This window comes from Pleurodeles waltl, chromosome 4_2 (assembly GCF_031143425.1).
Source record: "Pleurodeles waltl isolate 20211129_DDA chromosome 4_2, aPleWal1.hap1.20221129, whole genome shotgun sequence".
Lineage (NCBI taxonomy): Eukaryota > Metazoa > Chordata > Amphibia > Caudata > Salamandridae > Pleurodeles > Pleurodeles waltl.
The window spans coordinates 86,079,385-86,100,513 of NC_090443.1; the positions used below are offsets into that span (position 1 = coordinate 86,079,385).

A 21,129-nucleotide genomic window follows, 5' to 3' on the forward strand; every position below is an offset into this window, starting at 1 on the left:
TGGGTCATGAAGCTTCTTAATAGGTGGGATTACTCTCAAGTCGCTCAAATTTGTCTGTATAGCACTGTTCACCTATTTCATGCGCCCTTATTATGTCAGATACTATTCCCTAAGGCATAATTTTTGCAGTGGAGAGACTAATGAGAACATTTGGCCCTACAAATGGGTTTATCCAGCTTTGAACTAGACTAGGAGCTCTCGTGACAGTAGCTTCATCTTTTTCAATTTGTGACTTATGTAGGTCTGCGTAAGATCTCATCTGTTACAAACCATTTCCCTTATCTGACCCAAAGAGGCGCTTGTGTTCAGTCGCCATTATAATATCTTTTCACAGCACCTGCCTTGAGATGCAACCTTGTCATATCACCCGGAGTCTGTGTGTCTTTGATGGCTGTTAACTCTATTGCTTGATCAAGCAGAATGTGTCCAAACTGATTAACAACTGACAGTTGAACTAAAAAGCATCCGTTGAAGTTGTACTGTATAACTGGATATTTCACTGCAAGTACTGTCATTTTGGCATAGTATACATGAAGATATCTAGCGAGTTCATCCTGTCATACACAAAACACCATGGGATGATACAGCATATGTAAATGCTCATTTCTTCCTCAAGCAGCTCTCAGCACATCCAGCAAGACATTTCCAACAATATCCACATACCACATCAAAAATGCAGAGAGATGTCCATTGTCATGACAAAGATGTTCCAGGAATAAATCACAAAGCTGTTTTACTTCCGCAAAGGTAGCATTCTGCAAGATGTCATCTAATCTGTTGGCATAGGTGTTTTGCAAAGTCATTAACATCTTCAATGAAGTTGTAGACTACCTGAATGTTCTCTTCGTAATTCTTCTCCACCCAGGGCATAAATTCCAACCAAGCCAGTCTCAACATAGCTTCATACACGCACTTGTGTACTTTAACTGCACAACTGTACATACGACCTTCTAGTACTGGTGCTATTGATCCTTCTGTATATGTCTGCTTCAATGCAAAGGTCGAAAAGGCCAGCATCCTGAAAGCATTTTCCAAGACTGGACATGACATTGCAATTGGTGTGAAAGTGCCCATCCGAAGAATAATTCTGTTGTACGTTGCTTTATGCTTCCACACAATCTCAGTTGCTGTTGAGTAGAGAGCTTGATCCATGACCACTACAATTTCCACCAAATGCCGTAATTCACTTATCTGATTGTTTCAAAATTTCAGAAACAGTTGTCAACTCAGTTGCAAGGTGTAAGGAAATGGCTCCCTTTTGCAGTTACCCCCCACTTTTTGCCTGATACTCATGCTGACTTGACTGAGAAGTGTGCTGGGACCCTGCTAACCAGGCCCCAGCACCAGTGTTCTTTCACCTAAAATTTACCATTGTTTCCACAATTGGCACAACCCTGACATCCAGGTAAGTCCCTTGTAACTGGTACCCATGGTACCAAGGGCCCTGATGCCAGGTAAGGTCTCTAAGGGCTGCAGCGTGTTTTATGCCACCCTAGGGACCCCTCACTCAGCACAGACACACTGCTTGCCAGCTTGTGTGTGCTGGTGGGGAGAAAATGACTAAGTCGACATGGCACTCCCCTCAGGGTGCCATGCCAACCTCACACTGCCTGTGGCATAGGTAAGTCACCCCTCTAGCAGGCCTTACAGCCCTAAGGCAGGGTGCACTATACCATAGGTGAGGGCATAAGTGCATGAGCACTATGCCCCTACAGTGTCTAAGCAGAACCTTAGACATTGTAAGTGCAGGGTAGCCATAAGAGTATATGGTCTGGGAGTCTGTCAAAAACGAACTCCACAGCTCCATAATGGCTACACTGAATACTGGGAAGTTTGGTATCAAACTTCTCAGAATAATAAACCCACACTGATGCCAGTGTTGGATTCATAAAAAAATGCACACAGAGGGCATCTTAGAGATGCCCCCTGTATTTTACCCAATTGTTCAGTGCAGGACTGACTGGTCTGTGCCAGCCTGCTGCTGAGAGACGAGTTTCTGACCTCATGCGGTGAGAGCCTTTGTGCTCTCCGAGGACAGAAACAAAGCCTGCTCTGGGTGGAGGTGCTTCACACCTCCCCCCTGCAGGAACTGTAACACCTAGCAGTGAGCTTCAAAGGCTCAAGCTTCGTGTTACAATGCCCCAGGGCACTCCAGCTAGTTGAGATGCCCGCCCCCTGGACCCAGCCCCTACTTTTGGCGGCAAGTCCAGGAGAGATAATGAGAAAAACAAGGAGGAGTCACTGGCCAGTCAGGACAGCCCCTAAGGTGTCCTGAGCTGAGGTGACTCTGACTTTTAGAAATCCTCCATCTTGTAGAAAGAGGATTCCCCCAATAGGAATAGGGATGTGCCCCCTCCCCTCAGGGAGGAGGCCATTGGCTACTGCCCTCCCAGACCTAAACACACCTCTAAATTCAGTATTTAGGGGCTCCTCAGAACCTAGGAAACTAGATTCCTGCACCTAAGAAGAAGAGGACTGCTAAGCTGAAAAACTCTGCAGAGAAGACGGAGACACCAACTGCTTTGGCCCCAGCTCTACCGGCCTGTCTCCCCCCTTCTAAAGACACTGCTCCAGCGATGCTTTCCCCAGGGACCATCGACCTCTGAATCCTCAGAGGACTGCCCTGTTCTAGAAGGACCAAAAAATCCCGAGGACAGCGGCTCTGTTCACCCTAGACTGCAACTTTGTTACAAAGGAGCAACTTTAAAACAACTTGCGTTTCTCGCCGGAAGCGTGAGACTTGCTACTCTGCACCCGACGCACCCGGCTCGACTTGTGGAGAACAATCACTTCAGGAAGGACTCCCCGGCGACTGTGAGACCGTGAGTAGCCAGAGTTGCCCCCCCCTGAGCCCCCACAGCGACGCCTGCAGAGGGAATCCCAAGGCTCCCCCTGACCGCGACTGCCTGCTTCCCAGATCCCGACGCCTGGTAAAGGCTCTGCACCCGCAGCCCCCAGGACCTGAAAGATCGGAACTCCAGTGCAGGAGTGACCCCCAGGAGGCCCTCTCCCTTGCCCAGGTGGTGGCTACCCAGAGGAGCCCCCCCCCCCTTGCCTGCATCGCTGAAGAGACCCCTTGGTCTCCCATTGATTTCAATTACAAACCTGGCGCGTGTTTGCACACTGCACCCGGCCGCCCCCGTGCTGCTGAGGGTGTACTTTCTGTGTGGACTTGTGTTTCCCCCCCCCCCCGGTGCCCTACAAAACCCCCCCTGGTCTGCCCTCCGAAGACACGGGTACTTACCTGCTGGCAGACTGGAACCGGGGCACCCCCTTCTCCATTGAAGTCTATGCGTTTTGGGCACCACTTTGACCTCTGCACCTGACCGGCCCTGAGCTGCTGGTGTGGTAACTTTGGGGTTGCTCTGAACCCCCAACGGTGGGCTACCTTGGACCCAAACTTGAACCCTGTAGGTGGTTTACTTACCTGCAAAAACTAACAAACTCTTACTCCCCCTAGGAACTGTGAAAATTACACTAAGTTTAAAATAGCTATATGTGATTTATGTGAAAACTGTATATGCTATTTTGCTAATTCAAAGTTCCTAAAGTACCTACCTGCAATACCTTTCATTTGAAGTATTACATGTAAATCTTGAACCTGTGGTTCTTAAAATAAACTAAGAAAATATATTTTTCTATACAAAAACCTATTGGCCTGGAATTGTCTTTGAGTGTGTGTTCCTCATTTATTGCCTGTGTGTGTACAACAAATGCTTAACACTACTCCTTTGATAAGCCTACTGCTCGACCACACTACCACAAAATAGAGCATTAGTATTATCTCTTTTTGCCACTATCTTACCTCTAAGGGGAACCCTTGGACTCTGTGCATACTATTCCTCACTTTGAAATAGTGCATACAGAGCCAACTTCCTACACAAGGACATTAATAATGGGCAAGTAGCCAATGGAATCTTGTGATACACTAACTACGTCTCTCGTACTAATGTTAAATCCTGTCCGACTTGGTATTCTCTGCGAGCTCGCTTCTTGTCTTGTAACAATCCAGATGATGTTCTTATTTTGTGCAATTGGGCAACACATTCCGGCATGACTTTGGTACTTGTCATCAATGGCTGACGCCTAACTCATTCACCAGAAACAAACATGAACAATTCTTCAGTATTTGTGGTATTCAATGTTCTTTGTTTTTGTTTCTCAGTGCTTCTCAGAGGAGCTTTAAAAAGTTGTGGTCCAAACAACTGGGGCTGCACAGCTATAACTTTGACTTGATGAGTTGTCCCCTTACCAGTAAGTGTCTCTTCCAGCCTATCATTATTATCCCATGCTAAGTCAGTAAAGTCTTAACTGAATGTTGGCAGCAAGAACAATTTTCTCATTTAAGGTAGCAGCAAGTTTCTGAGGACACAAGGGGGTATAATTTTCTTCCAGTTGTGAGTATGAAACCCCATGACCAAGTCGGTTTAGAGTGCGAATGATTTTAACATTGCCTGCCTGTGTTTTTATGGCGTATGGGAGCAACAATTGCTTGGTGAGTTTCTGCTGGCCATTTGTGACTACAAATATAATGTCACGGCTGAATGACTGCATAAGTAAGGCAACCCTTTTGGACGGCTTTGTGTTTTCGGGATCTTCAGTCAGAGTTCCAAATAGGAACCATTTAAGGTAATCAGGCACAGTAAATAAATCTTTATCAACATCTGATGGGTGATATGGCCATGTTATTGATGTCAAGTGTGTTTTAATCATCGTCGTTACTTGCAATGATGTTTCATTAGTGATCATGTTCATGTCTGTTGCCTTAACCTTTAAAACTGATAATTCTTTTTTCAAACTCTGGTTTTCTCTAACAATGTCCCGTAGCAAGAAACTATCAAGTTGGGCCAATAATTTTCCTTGGTTGTCTGGGAATATGTGGAGGCTGTCACTGAACTTGAGAGTCCAATTTTCTTCTAATATGCTTCTTGGCTGATTTGTCTATTCCCTGTATTCCTCTGTGTGTCATGAGGGTTTCAAGCCTTTCAGTGAGAGCCATCACACTTATTACCTCTTTATTAGGAATAATAACAGCTCTAGTGTGTTGAAATAGTTCATCATATGCTTCAAAGTTCACATTTTTGTAGCGATCATCTGTTTGAATGCTAGATGCATGATTTTCCTCCTTTGCTTTAACCCTTGTATAGTGCCTATAACAAGACTCATGATAATGGGCTGCTGCAGTCACTATGTCTCTACTAAAAACTGCTAAGATCTTTGAATCACAATTAATGGTTGCACACTCAGAGTCTTTTGTCAACTCTGAGCTCCCTGGCCTTGATTATTTCTCACGCATAGATCTTCCTTTGTATATTTTGTGGAAAGATAAAATGCTACAATCTTCAATATACATGTTTGACTTTAATGATGTTCTTCTGTCTAAGTGTTTGCTCGTGCACTCACTTATTCCAGCATCATCACTGATACTTGCTTCAGCTTTTCACTTAACAGTCTGTAAATCTCTCTTCATAATAAACAGACTCCTGCACTTCCTGTGATAAAATACTCGGGGAACCGTGTCACTTTACACATTTCTCGCAATGTTTAACAGTGGAAAGATTCTTTACTTGAGCTGCCTCTAACAAAGTTTTCCATGATGAGTAGTCCTGTGGGCTTGTCAGCGTAACTCCATGTTGGACATTTGACCATAAATTAACTAGACACTGGGGATCGGATGGACAGGTTATGCTTGTTTCAGTCTTCTTCATGATGTTGCTGCACAGTCATTCACCACCAGCTATGGAAAAAGGATATTTTTTTTTTTAAAGGATACATTTTACTTGGTCTACTTACTATAATTATAACTAATATTATACATTTATATACTCACATTCAGGTATTGACAATTTGATTGCTGGTCCTGAGGTAGTCACACTGGCTTGCCGATAAGACTGGCTGGCCGCAACAGAGCACAAGCATTTGCAATGAAATAGGTATCGTGTTTGCTTGAGCTGGAGCTAATGGCATTGTAAATTTGTAAGTGGACTTCTTTTGGCACATTAATTGGTCAACCCTGCTGTATATTGTGGCCCTTTCCCATCCCACGATGATCATTACAAAGACTTTATAGCGAAATATCAGACTTTAGCAGAAATGTTTCTGGAGTAGTGTGCAACTCGCAGTAAAGCGCTTCAACTCCTCATCAAGGATAATAAACACTTCGTAAATACAATCACAAATATGCTACATATGAGTCCATTTAACCATGATCTGTTCTAAAACACTCTGCAAAGTTGGGTAGGAATCCTGGCCCTTGTTTAGTTGCAAACGGGCATGCGTGGTGCACGATTCTACAAAATGATGACGGCAGCCGCTTCACAGACTTTTTTGTTTTTTATAGGTTAGCCTTTAAATGTTACAGCATCTCTACACAACATGTACATTTTTCCTCTCCCTTTCTGTGTCGTCCTTGTTAGTTTGTAAAACCTGAAGCGCTCCGACACCCTGTGCTGGGTTGAGAGGCACAACAGATTACTACATAATGGCTTCTGTTTCATAGCTCAACCAGAAGGTACAGCTCTTTCAGGGCCGTCTCCTTGCCCAGCAATATGCAGTCAGCAGATCTCTGTATTGCTGAGTGGCATAGCAAGCATATGTAGCCTTAACAAGTCTGTGTGCTAATCCCAGCTTATCCACTTGATCAAAACTGTGTGACTGCTGCAAATTAGAACTGACTGAAGGCCAACGTTAAGCGCTTTTTAAAAAGCACAGTCATATATTTACTTAGAAATCTTGCCAATTATTAGGTTTTCCCCATATTATGATTTTCCCCATGGCAATTCAAGTTAGAGGCACCCCAACAGTGGGAAGTGCAGCTCTCAGCGAGGCAAAAAAGCTCTTCTCCCTGAACAGCGAGAGGAAATGTGATACTACAGTGCCCATGGATGCATGCATGGAGTGTGCCCTTGTGCACTTAGAAGATGCCCAGAGGGGTTGAAGGCGTCACAAACATGGTCACAATCACAGGCTGTGTCGTGGGAACTGATTGCTGCAGATATGTAGTGAATGTGGAAGCACCTCCAGGACGCGCTCTCGGCTTGGATTCCATTCCGAGGTGGGCCTGATACCACGAGAATTGGTGCCTCTAGGGCCAGGGGGAGAACTTTTGTGCCAGAACTGTTCTGTTCAGGAGACGCTCAGAGGAAACAAAGACAAACTTGCTACAGTACAGCACCTCTGGAGCCGGATTTCAATAAGAGGAGGAAGCGCTGAGGGGAGGTGACCTGGACAGCAGTGTGTGAGGGAGACTTGTACTGCTGATACCAGGGATGTGCTGTAAGTATGTGTTAGGGTAGGGTTGTACTGCCTCTTCCAGGGCTGTGTCTGTGCTGTGTGTGTGATGGAGGCTTGTATTGTGTGTGTGCGCAACAGTTACAAATAAACAAAAGAAATGTGACATAACTTGTAGTTATGCAAAGGGCTCCAATACTGCAGATCGAGCTCGCGCTGTGTAAGACTTGAAAACGCCACGGGTAGAGACCAAATAATAAAAGTCGTTCGCTCACAAAAAAGCATATCGGCAATCGTGTAATTACCCATATAACAGGGTCGGTCCCCAAGGTGGTAACAAAGCAGCCTCAAGGCGGGACAAACAAAGCATTTACCAATGACATCAAGGGGTTTTTGAAAGGCAAGCCCACAAATAAGTGAAAGTGATGAGCGTGAGGTGGGCATGGTTAAAAGCCCATAATACTTACAGGTCACTTGCATGGTTGACCTAATTGTGGTCACCATTACAGGACTGTGTCTCAGAGTCCTTAAAAAAAATAAAAAAAACAATAAAAAAAAAAAAATGTCCTAAAAGGGCAGGGTGGGATATCTTGATCCCCTAGCCCTTTTCTAGGGGTGCCAGTCCTCCTCTTCCCCCCCCCCCCTCTCCTGGGGCCAACATTAAAAAAAAAAGAAAATGAAACTGTTGTCACAATTCCAGGGGATCTCGTGGAACTCAGACCGTCCCCGTGAGGTCTCACAAGAGGTCCCATAGGAACAACAGAAATGCTATCAAGCACATCTTTTGCTCTGTAGAGCTCTTTGCACAACAAGGGTGGAAGGGAGGGCAGTAGGGGGGACTGGCCCTCTGAGGGGGACTGGCCACAGGACCTAGACGTTTGGCAGTATGAGGCAGGGAGCTGGGCATCCTCACCATGCCCTGCTTATGCCCTCATATGTTGAATCACTGATAACATGTTTTATGACATCTGATAACATCGATAGAACATCTGAAATTACTTTACTGATGACAACACTGTGCAGGGCGAGGGCATGAGTTATAGTTTCTTCAGTTAAATATAACTGGTGTATTTCAGTGTTCTTTTGGGTTTACAGTGTAATATTTTAACTGACAAGATCTGACGATAACTGGCCTAATGGTGTATCATCTGTGTCGAGTTCAATATGACTTAATGCAAGCCGCTCCCACCCACCAGCAGCTTTTGGATATAATACCTGGTAGTCATGTTGTCTGTTCAGATGAGCACTGTTTTCTTGCGAATCACTGAGTAAAATACTTGCAGCATCAACTGTCCAGCCATTATTGCTGAAATGCTATATGTCAAGAAACAACCAGTCCATTAATGAGTATTTGTTGTTCCACCATTGTATTTTCACTATCCAATTCTGGGCTCCACCAACACTAGATATTCATGCTGACCCGTCACTTATGATTATTCTTTGGCTAGACCCTCTTCTACTAGATGCATGTGCAAACATAGATTTTCAACTATTGAAATGCATGTAATCCTCATTCCTAGCGGTTTCATGATCATTCTTAACGTCAGATGACACCCTGTCTTGTAAAGCCTTTGAAATGACATCACTCTCTTGTTGGGGTACACTCTGCATGGCTTTCTTGAAAGGTTGTGTTTGTTGGGACAATGTATGTTTTTTGCAATTACCATGAAACCTAAATTGTGGTGGGGAGACACTGCTTGTTAAATGTCAGTAAGGCACTCCTTTAGGCTGTTGTTCTTTATTAGCCAGTTCGCAAGATACAGGAAGACATGAGTGGCACTACAGCAAAAGGGAACTGCAACCACCATCTGAAATTTTGTGAATATTCATGGAGCAGTTGTGACCCCAAAGAGTAGTGTCTTGAATTGATAACGTTTTCCACTTGGCACAAACCAGAGGTCCTGGTAGTCTATCAGATGAATGGGAATAGGGAAACAGTCATCCTGTAGACCATGGGTCCAAACGTAATCCCCAAGCTAAAGTAGCAGAATGACTTTCTGTGGTGTTGCCATTCTGAACCACTCTGATATGATTGTTCAGTGGTCTAGCATTGACCTTATCATTCCACCTTTCTTGGGGACTACGGAAGAGAGTATACACCTTGACCCTGATAATGTGGCAGGACTCGCCTGTTGACCTCTCTGGAGTAAAGGCATCACATCTTTAAGCAGCCTTTGATTTGTTCTTGGCTCATAGAGTGGTGGTGAGATGGCTTAATGGGTGGCTAATGGAACTCCAGGTATTAGCTGTGCGGGACAAATGAGAGGACTGACTTTTCTGAGGTCATTATATCCCACTGTGGAAGAGAGGAGCTTATTCCGATGACAGGATCAGGGAGATATAGGAAGGTTGTTTTCAGAAGGAGCCCTTGTCTTGGGCTCTTCTGGCCTTACTGCAGCTGTTGCCCTGGAAGCCGCCTCTTGAATAGAGTTTGGAAATTTGACCTTTCAGAAAGGACTGCAGAACTTCAGTATTAGGTATCCTGGATGCTGCTGTGTAGCCACAGGTTTTCCCTCGCCTTCCTCTGTTGGCACCAAAACCCTCACCAGGCAGTTTTGGTTTAGAGTGCCCTCATTACCCCAGCTATGTCTGTATCCTTTATCTTTTCAAGCATAGAGTACGCCTAAAGCCCGAAAAGATGTTCAGCATCAAAAGGGACATTAAGGTGTTGCTGGACTGGATGTCAAAAAACAGACTCTCAGCAATGCATGGCTACACAGAAAGTTGCTCATGTTTGTTTCCCTGAAGGCAGCGTCAGCAGCCACAACAGTGCATCTGATTTGTACAGGAGATAATCTTCCCTTCTTGGACTAACTCCTTACACCTCTCTTGCAGTGAGAAGGATTTTGATCAGCTGCTCCATTTCTCCTGAGTGGTACCTGTTAGACCTGGACAAGAGGTCCACTGAATTGGCAATACGCCTCAAACTGCTTCACCTACGGCTACTATTGGCAGATGTGGCAATTCTCCTGCTTTGTCTGGAGGTAGGAGTGTCCCCAAGTGCCCTGGACATACAAGATCTTCTAGATCAGCTTTACACTTTTTTTCTTCACTCTTGGAGAGACGACCCTGGTTTTCACTGGCTTCTTGAAGTTCTCCTCTGATCGATTGGTCAGGCTTTTTAGCATCTTCATTGTCTGTGCAGTGTGTTCTGTTTTTGATAAGCGTCTTTACTACAAAGTCTTCCTCCACCACCACATGTTACATTTTATGGTGGTTGCCTGCCCTTTGGAAATATTCATGATCTGACAAGGTTACCTGCTGGGAGAAGCTTAATGGTGTAGGGTTCCATACACAGATCATCCTGCACTGTGGCCATGCATGAGATAGTCTCAATCATCCACTGGTAAGTACACATCGGAGACAGTTTGAGAAGATTAAGGTGACAAGACTGTGCTGGTGACTGCATTTGTGGTGGTTGTAAGGAAATGCCTCTTTTTGTCATGATCATCCACAAAAGCTTTAGACTGATGCTGCTGGGTTTTAACTCAGAGTGCACTGAGGCTTGCTAATCAGACCTCAGTGCCAGTGCTTCTGACCCTTAAAAGTGTAAATTGCTATATCTAATTGGCTTACCTAAACATACTTATAAGTCCTTATTATGTGACACCAGGAGCACCGGGCCTGTAAGTTAAAATGATCCTCCATGGCGGCCAGCACTTGTTATGCCACCGTGAGTGGAGCAAGGTAAAACCACTGCAGGCTGATAGAGCAGTTGAAAAATACTAACTCAACTTTGCCATTTAAAACAATGGAGAAGCCCAAACCTCCCTTTTAAATGTGTATAAGTCACCCCTACAACAGGCATATCAAGTTCTAAGGCAGGATGCAGCATATTAAAAAGCAGAACATGTGTTTTACATGTTCTAAAAGTAAATACTCGCAATTGTTTTTACTTAAAGAGAAGCTACTAGCTCTGTTGGCGAATACAGGGTAAAACACTGACAATTCAGTTGTGCTAACTTCTGAACAGGACCACTAAAGTTGGTACTTCACGGTATTACACAACTCGTTACATTAGGCTTTACTTGATGCACAAGTCCAAATTAATGTATCTTGCTGCTAACATGCAATTTCTAGAAAGCTGACACTCTGCTGTCCAAGTTTGCCAGTGGCTATTTGGAGATGCTGGCCATGAGAAAGCCTTCTGCCCGCAGGGAAGACGTGTAAGCGACAGCCAACAACAGAGGCCTGCCGCTGGAGGTCTTACCTCCTCCTGGCAGTAAGCCACACAGGGTGTTGGCCCAAAAGATGAGCTTCAAAGGGTAAACCACCATTAAAGGTAAAATGGTGAAAAACATGTCAGAAGGGTTGCTCTTCTGTTTGGGTAAACAAGTTGATGTCAAGAATAAAAGGGGAATCACTGGCCAAACTGTTTTTCTCTATGGGTGTGTAGCATCCAGGTAGCCACACTTCTGGGATAGGCTACCAAGCTCCAAACACCAAGAGAATAATTCAGCCATTGTGGGAGTTGGCAAAATAGAGGATTCTGTGATAGCTAGATGCCACACTTCACAGGAAGTTGTCATGAGGCGGGAGGTAGCCAAGTACCCCATTGCCTTGTCACAGTAACCTTGCCTAAGGGCACTTTCTGGACAGAAAAAGGGAAACTCTGGCACCCAAAACTCGGATCTCGTTTAGACTGGAGAAGAGGACTGAGAAGGACTGCCCTGCTGACCTTGGACATGGCAAAGAGGCTGCACCAAAGTTGGACTGTACCTGCTTCTCCTTGGGCTATCAAAGGAAATGACTGTGCCTGTGCTGTCCAGCTAGAGAAGACAACATCCCGGGGCCCACCCAGAAGGACAGACTCCAAGAATCAGTTGGCTGACTTCTTGTTTGCAGCATATGGCCACAAAAGCTGAAAAAATGTGGCAGGGGAGTTGGTAGCCAAGACCACCCTATCATCGCTCCTCGAACCTATGTAGCCTGGAAGATCAATACCAGACACTCAAAAGTTCCACCTGAGTCCGCTGGACGCAACAGAGTTGTTGGAGTGCAGTTTGGTCACTGAGAAAAGGTGTTACCGCCAAAAGAAGGAAACCTATGCCTTGATTTGCCGGGTGACCAGTACACGCTCCAGGGGCAAATGGACGTTTGTTGATCCCAAGAGAACTTCAAGGGATGTTGACCCCTGTGGCTAAAGTTGCCTCACCAAGACTGTGCACAGAGGAACAGCTCCATGAAGATGCCCCCCATTCACTACACAGCATCCTTGAGCTACTTCAGCATCCTGTATCCCTTGCATCAGGACCACTCCATAGACGTTAATGGCAACTGGCTACTAACGCGGGAACGGGACTTGAGACTGCTTCTCTTGTGAATGTGAATGTGAATGTAAATGTTCCTTTGGAACTTGTTGGTCCCCCTGACTGGATGCTCACCAGAGGTGGTCACTTAAAGTACTTCCAAGTAACCGATTTCATCCTCAGTATAAATCTTTGTTTAAAAGGTTTCCAAGTGTCATATTATTTGAATTTGCCAGTGCTTGTTCATGATTGAGTGAAAAGTTTTTATTGTTCCTTGTAAAATCTATATCTCCAGAATCCACCTGTGGATCTTTTTCATTTTGGTGTCTATGAATTCATGAAAATACAACTTATTTTTATAAATTGTTGAAGGACCTCTTCAGTACCGTTTCTTTCTTCCTCAGTTGTTTGGTACGGCTTAAATGCTTTACACTTGTTCCTTTGTTGAAGTCTGACTGCTCAAAGCCACGACTACCCAGGGTTGAGCTAAGGTTTGACAAACGAAACCTTCCAGTCCTAAAAGGGGTTGAAAGTTATTACATGGTGAGGTCTCAAAACCACGTCATGTATATAATACACCCGATTTTCCCACAGTGGCTAACTACTCTCCCAAGGCCCAGGTTTCTTTGGGACAGGAAAGGATCCAAGTTCTTCTGACAAGTCTCTTCAAATGCAAGTTTTCTCTTCTTTGGTTTAGTTGAACAGACGGCGTCGATTGCAGGGGAAAACGCTAGAATGTGTCTGTGACAGGATGGATGCACATTTTTTTTCTGATGACATATGAAAGACTAGGAGAAGGCCCTCTGCTAGGAATTCTACAAAGAATCTGTTTGCAGTTGTTACAGGAATCCAAGTAGGTGGCTCCGCTGGACGTTGCCTTGGAGTAAGTGTGATACAGGTCTGGCATGCCTGTCATATCCTTTGGGCATAATTTAGTGAATTCCTAAAATTCAGGCACCTGGTAAAACCCAGGCTACCTCCAAGCCAGAAGTGATCGGTGATGTAACTGTATGTGTGTATAGACAGTATGTGAGAGTGGCTGACACACAACGAAGGCAACAGCATTGCTAGTACATTGATAATCTGAAAAACTAAAGGGATTGATATGATCCTGATAAAAGCCAGATGATCTTTTGGGCTGAGTGTGACCAGCAACTTGTTGACCACAGATCTACTGCTATGTTTTCAATCCAGCAAGGGTGCTCTATGAGTAAAGGTTGTTGGGGTTCAGCTATAGGCTATTTTAAAACAATTTCCAAGATCCCTCATAAATCCTTACAACTACCATCAAAGTGCTTTATCCAAAAGCAGGGCAGGGCAAACCCAGCAATACACATTGTGGGAGAGAGACCTTTTTTTAAAAATAAATAAAACAAAACGTTTTGCATCTCTGTAAGGAAATACGTCTAACGTAGAATTCCTAGCAGAGAGCCTCCCAGCGATCTTTCTCATCTTTCAAATTTGTCATTTAGGAAGCTGAGGTGTCCTTCCTTTAATTTTCTCCCTCCCATTGTTTTGCTTTTGTACATCTTTCTCTCCCTAAAAGGCTACCCTCCCTGCTACTTTGATGGTGTGAGCTCACTCTGTTTCAAGGCTGGTTTCAAAGCGACTCCGTAACATACCTCAGTTCTGAGGCAGATATGTCCATATTTCAGTGCTATAATGGGTCTCTCAGTGTCGAGGCTTCTCTGGAGCCAACATACTCTTTTGAGGGAACAACTGCTCATGAACAGTGGTCACTGAGGACTTTCAAGTCCTGTTGTGGACCCGGCTCAGGTTTGAAAGCATGGCTCTCTCTACCATTTATGCCAGGGTACTAAATCTTTGCTCGAGGTTGTGGGTAGTGGAATCCCCAGAGGTAGTCTGGATCCTGGGTTTGGGCTTTACTGGGAACCTTCTAGATAGATCTTCTCTGAAATCAGAGTTCTCGGAGGACAGGCGCTGTGGACCCACACCCTCTATGGCTTACAGGAATACTGTAGCAGGGGACCACCTTTTGGTCATCGGAGTATGTTCCCTTGAGGTTGTCAATGTCCAACTGAGCAGATTGCTCAAGAGTGTCCTGCATTCTGCAGTGGGCTCACCAAGATTCTCTCCTGTACTTCTGTAATGAATAGGGTATTTGTTTTTTAATGGCTGGTAGGCAGAACAGTTTGATTCTTCATGTCGGTCGAGAAGCAAGGGTTGCAGATTCTATGTTGGTCTGTCCACAGGAATTTGCGGTTATATTTATGGCAACATTGTAAAGGGGAGTTCTCTATAAAATCACACCCCACCCGTTATTTTCATATTAACTAGCTTATATATCTTCTAGTCCAGTTCAATTCCAAAGTGGTCGAAAGTCATGAAGTCTTCATGGGTCTTGCAAAAAGTGATTCCAGTCTCTGTTGAACGATTGCCTTCTGCAGCGTGACAGTCCAGAAGCTTCTAAAAGTAAGGCCTTCCCCAATGGTGGGCAAAAAAAAAAATCTAAGATGGAGTCTTCGGTCTGGAGCATTGGGGATTTTGTGGAGGTATTACCAGTCTGCTCGAAACCAAAACATCTACAAGAACAACAACTTGCAGCGCTCAAGCCCAACACTAGACTGTAGGAGAGCGCAAAGCATGTGATCTACAGCAGCATATGCTGCAAACAGAATAAAATGCCTCATTAGTGTAAACGTCCCTCATGAACAAATATGAACAGTAGGGGCAAGAGGGCAGCACACTTCTTCACACGAAGAGCAAGTACAGCAATTGCCACATCAAAGAAATCTTCCCTCATGCACAGAAGTTACATTATAGCACTGCAAGATTATCTTCAAGTGCCTGAGCCAGCATGTAAGTGCAGTTATGTGAAATGTGAGTTTGTGTTGACTCAGGCATAGAATAAAGCACTCAAACATACTCAAGAAGCCTTAATGATTCGAAGTAAAAGTTACTGCAAAGAGCAGCATTATGGATGGTTACCAGGGTTTCACCCTGACCACAAGGCCCTTTGCACTTTATTAGATTTCCAGGAAAAACGACTGTAAATAGCCTTAGTCCATAGACTTCCAACTTTGGAAGCGACTGGATAAAGACACCAAAACGTTGAGTGCTCAGGGGATAGATTTATGCTTGTGGCATGGTAGTTGCGGATTAATATGAACGTTATTTTTTAAAAGCAGTGAACTGCTATCTCCAGTTACCACCACTTGGAAGAAGCAGATCCAATGTTATATATTAAAGAACTAGGAATGCTATGTTATGGCATACATTGGACAAACAGTCATCAGTGCTTTCAAAGACATTAAGCAACTTGTTGCTTATTAGCTGCTCTCCTCTCAAAGTTGCTTGTTTGACAGAGTTTTAGAGACAAAAATCTTTCTTAAGAACATAATTTCCACAAGTGGCCATTAATGCATATGCAGCAGTTACGTTATCTACTCTAAAGCCAGAATGAAATGCTGCCCTGGACATTATTTCCGCCATCCAACCACATGCAGCTTAAGATGATAAAATGGGAGGCTTTGTTCATCTTTGAATTGAGCCACTTCAAAATGTTTTCTATCAGTACTCACGCTGGTTGCAGCTCCACCATCTTTGAATGCAGTCTGTATAGGACCTGAAAATATGGGCTTAAATGTTAAGCCACTGGGACTGGCTAAAACCTTACTGGCCAACTACAGCTTTTCTGAGGTCAGTCACCTATATAACCTCTCCATCATGAAGGGTAGGACCAAATATGGGACTATCCTGCTCAGAATTACACATCAGATCATCTACATGCCACGGTCAAGGGCAGTAATTAAAACACCTGCGGGATCACAAGGGAGATAGTTTAAGTTGTTGAACATGGTCATGGGCTCCCCCAGGTATTTGTTGTTGTCTTCCAGAGTGGGGCTATTCAAAGCTTTATACCTTATTATTAAAAGTGAGGAGTTCATGCCACCCATTATCAAGGTCTGCAGTGGTAGTAAAATGGCAAGAATGGACAACTGCGTACTTGGCTACAATGCCATTCGGCCTCATCTGACTTGCCTGTGACCTTCTGACATAAGGTACTTTGCTTAGGACACATTAACTGAAAAGACTGAAAAGCTAAATGTTGGATCCAATCAGCTGCGGGACACAGGTCCACAGGATGTTCATTACACTAATATCCTTGCCACGTGAAGCACTACTAGAAAACGTTCATAAGGTGCAGGGGGGAAAGGTCAGTCTACACCCTCAACAAACATGTACAGGGTGCAGTTAGTGACAAATGAGTTTCACCCCAGAGGACTTTAGGAAAATGTAACTACTCTTTACCTAAAGTAAGGTAGTTCTTCACAATTGGCGTGGAGGTCACCCTGTAAACTCATTGTTCAGTTATGGTGCCACAATTGTTCCACAACTTTCTGCATTGCCACAGTTGCAGACAGACCAATTTCTTACCACAGACTTTGATCCTCCTAAAAAGGTCTTGGGAATGTTTATATTTGACCATTTGGAAGGGCCATTCTCTAAAACTGGAGGGAGTGGGCATATTGCAAAATCCTTCGTTCTCACCTCACATATCAGTTTACTTCTATTATTCCCTTCAAAATGCAGCTTAGTGAGCAGTCTTCTTCTGCAAAGAATAATGTTTATAAATAGGTATTATGACTAAATCCAAGCCTGCTGTGTCACAGTTTACTTCACATTCCACTTGAGTGCTTTTTAAGTGTATATTTGGCAAAAAGGCTCAGGCATGCAAAGATATATAATAATAAAAATAGCAAAATATTTGTTTTCAAGGGACTGATGCAAAGACACTACATACCTTCTAAATGTAAAGACTAATTTCCACTGGACTAACCAATACGCAAAGGCCACAACACTTCATAAATGCTGATCTATCTCCATCAAGTATTCTGTTTCCCTAGCTCGTATTTTCATCTGGAGCCTTTTCAAAGCCTACGCTGTGCAGAAGCTCCACAGAGGAAGTGGGAGGTACATGATGTGTGGTGGGATCAAGCCTCCATTAGTCAGCTGTTCAGTTCCTCTATCCCCAAACCTATGCATCCTTTCACACACTAAAAACAGGCGCCACCTACCGTGGATTATTTTTCAGTGTATTAACTAAAAATTCATGTACATCAATTCCAGTGGAGTCTGTGTATTCTTGACTAGAATCTGAAGAGGAGAAAGAGACATTTGGTTAGTAAGTAATTGCCTATGTGATACATCTTTATGTACAGATTACAGACCATGCACTGCCTGTGAGGCCTCCAGTCTGCCAAAACACTAACAAGCAAACACCAATGTTAGATTGTTGTCCCTAAACCTACCTCCAAAATCTTCTAGAAACCCCTCTCTTCACGAAAGTACTCTAACCCTTTGATTGGACCACTACCACTCAGGCTACATGAAACAGGTCATAAAAAGTTGCTGGAGGCAAACACTGGTCATGGTTTTAGTCCCACACTCTGAATCTGTACTACTGTAAAGCAACTCAAGAAATCAATACTCCTCCAACTCAGCAAGGTAAGTTATATTGATTCTTATCTATTACGGTGTTCCAAAAGCATTTGATAACATTCTTGGCAACCTGACCTCTCACCTTATTACAGTCTGATCCGCATGGTCATTCAGATTCAGGACCAGCTGCTCAATTAAAGCATATGAAGCTCATCTTAGATTTTGGGGCGGGCACCCTGCCGTATGCACAACTGTGCAAGTCAGATAAATGATGCAGAAGTAGAGTATACCTACAACTGATAAAGCAGAGGCAACTCTTGAACTTAACTGTTTATGGGTAAAAAGGCTACTTACAGCATATAATCTGTTACGTGTCAAGTGAAGCCAACAAGCCAAGCTCACAGGTGAGGACACTGAGCCCAGAGCACAAACCTTCTGAGACTTCTTCAAACCCAGTACTTAAGTGATATCATCAAAGTGTACTCAGAGAGGATTTCACAACTGTCCATGGTGATGTCAAAGACCTATAGGGAGGCAAAGAAGCCTGCTGCAGAGGGTGATCTGTCTCGAGGTTTACTTTGATACCAAGCAACTACTTTGATGTCAGTCGTCTTCTGGCACAATATCAAACACAAGCCTGAAACTACCTTGTTCACAGGATTGATTACAAAAGGGGAGCTAGGCATGTACTGTAAATGTGCTTACCCCGTGATAACATTTTCTTTGGGCCTTTATCATTATTTCTCTCCTTTTCCTCTTTTTCAGAGGTATCTTTGGATGACTTCTCATCTTCTTTATCAGATGGACAGCTTATGTGCAGCTGGATAATTTCCTTTAAAAAAAAGTATTGGTATGGCAGTGAGGTATTTCAGGGACATAGACAAAGCACCTTTCACATGAAAATTACCATAAATATTTCACTTTATCACAAGAATGCAGTTACTAAGGTATGCGTTCTCGTCACCCATCTTCTACAATCTTATTTTTAAAGACAGCACACTTTCTTGGTCTCAAGCAACAGAGTCAACATCTGAGTATCTTAGAGATGTAGCAAAAGTAAAAGGTAATAGGAAAATCAAAGGTATGGTCTAAGCATCATAGGCAAAGAAAAGCAATCACAGTCCTCTTCCTACCATTACTCCTATTATGGAATTTTATTTTTGCAGACGGGCAAAGAATAAAACACTAATATTTTCCTATTGGAAAAATACAGAATGTTCTTTGCTACAAGTGAAAGAATTAGTATGGGTTTCATTCTGAAAATAAAGCATAGGATTCTCGGCTTACTTCTCACAAAGGTGAGTTAGACAGTATGATCCGTCCTACCACCAGAGGAATAGAGGGATTGTTTCGAGCTCCAAAAAGTCAAGACTGGATTACACTTTGCCATAGCGGACTGCTTCTGTGGTATAAACTCTATAATCCACAAACAAGCAATTCACTGTACCACAATTGAATTCGCACAGCTCCTCCTATCCTGTTACAATACTGTTGGAGCATTTAACCTCAGCAGTTAGTATTTATCACACTACCCTAGAAGAGCAAAAGGTGCTTTTGCAGTATCGAATTACAGACCAGGGCATTACACTTTCAAATAAAAATGCCTGATTAAAGCAACAATGGGTCAGCAGATGAAAGACATGATTGTTAGTGGCCTAAGACTCCATACCATCACAAGTATGTGCTTGCACAGCAAAACCTGACTCAGTGAAGGTCTGAACAAAATGTGCAGCCCACCACTGTCACTAAATATGGCAGCAGGTAATCTACCTGCCACACAGAGCTAAGGTGAACTCTTTAAATCTCGGAAATATTCCAATGGCTACGGTCATGCAGTCAGGGGAATTGAGAAAAGTTTTGAGAAGGACACAGAAAAACACAAAATTAAAATGACCTACCTGTGTTTCCAAATGGTCATCCACAAAGTAGCCCGACTCCTCGCACACTGCAAGGCTCCGAACAAGCTTTAGCTTGGAGTTAGACTGAAAAGCAAGGAGAACATAAGAAAACACATCTAAATGTAACGAGTCACTGAAAACATGGAAGGCAACAAGAAGCTTAACGCTGGGATGCAAGAAATGGAAGAACGGAGAGAAAACTTCTTCAAGGGATCCCTATCACAAGGGTAACATAGGCATTATGCATGGACTGTAGCTGTGCGCAACGAAGGCTAGCTTCAGGGCCTCGCCTAGAGCCAGACCTTTAGCTCAACCCTCTGGGGGTGGAGAACCACTATTCCACATTATCTTAAGCCAAGAACAGCAAGGGTTAGCCACGGGGCTTGACATATGGTCACGTTATGCACAATACCCTCCACAGATGGGTCAATCCATGCTGCACACAACCTTTGACTGCATGCATGGGTGGTTGGTTGTAAGGCATGGCCCAAATCATGCTTTTTGGCCAACCCTCGTAGAATCCAGCCTGCCCAACATAGTCAACCTATGTCATGAACAGCCAGCCGTGCACAGCAAGGGTTGTCCACAACATCCAATCCCCAATGAACAAAGCCTCTGCAGTGGGATTCCTGTTTCCAACCTACCAGGGATTGACCATTTTAGCCAAGCTACGTGCCGACCCTCCTCTAGGGGCCACCACATTGTATGCACGGGAGCAATAGACAGACAGACGAGAAATTCACAAATGAGACCTGGTGACCGTGTAAACCACAAGGCCAAAGGCAAAATGGTCTGTATAACTCACTAGTACCTCGAAATTTCTACAGAGAATCATATTACACATTACATGCTATGTATTTATTTATATATGTTTTTTGGAGATACTCTGCTACAAAAGCTGTTTTCTTCCAAGCACAGCTAACAATGACGGGTACTGACTGGAATTAGAATGCGTACATTTAGCTTTCATATATACATTGTTGATAAAATACTGTACTGGACAATGGTGAAAGCCAGTGGATTTATAAGATTCTGTGGCTGTAGCACTTAACAAAAGATTCTTATCTCCTGCAGTCTCCCAGGGTTTTTTATAGTCTCCAGTCATCTTCAGTTTCTACATAGAGCTGCTTGCTCTACTACTCACAGTTAACTGCACCAAGATTCACCAATGTGCCATGATGCACAACTATACTTGAAAGTCTTTTCTGCTTCAGACACACAATACTTCAACAGTGTCTGTGCATCTTCAACAGTGTGTATGCAGTGCCAAGCTGAACTCAACCAAGATAGAATTCCTGTTATTTTCCAAGAACAAGAAACAGTACAAACCTGACTCAATAACATGAGCC

General features: G+C 43.8%; 1 protein-coding gene across 5 annotated transcripts in view; it reads right to left on the reverse strand.

Moving 5' to 3' along the window:
• Positions 1–21,129, reverse strand: part of R3HDM2 (R3H domain containing 2) — a 1,111,447-nt gene that overhangs the window by 766,693 nt on the left and 323,625 nt on the right. For all 5 annotated transcript variants that reach the window (XM_069230792.1, XM_069230791.1, XM_069230789.1 and 2 more), the window contains 3 exons: positions 19,781–19,864; positions 18,588–18,714; positions 17,519–17,597 (listed from right to left, as the gene is read on the reverse strand). In XM_069230792.1, the coding sequence (XP_069086893.1) occupies positions 17,519–17,597; positions 18,588–18,714; positions 19,781–19,864 (290 nt within the window). The remainder of the gene's footprint in view (positions 1–17,518; positions 17,598–18,587; positions 18,715–19,780; positions 19,865–21,129) is intronic.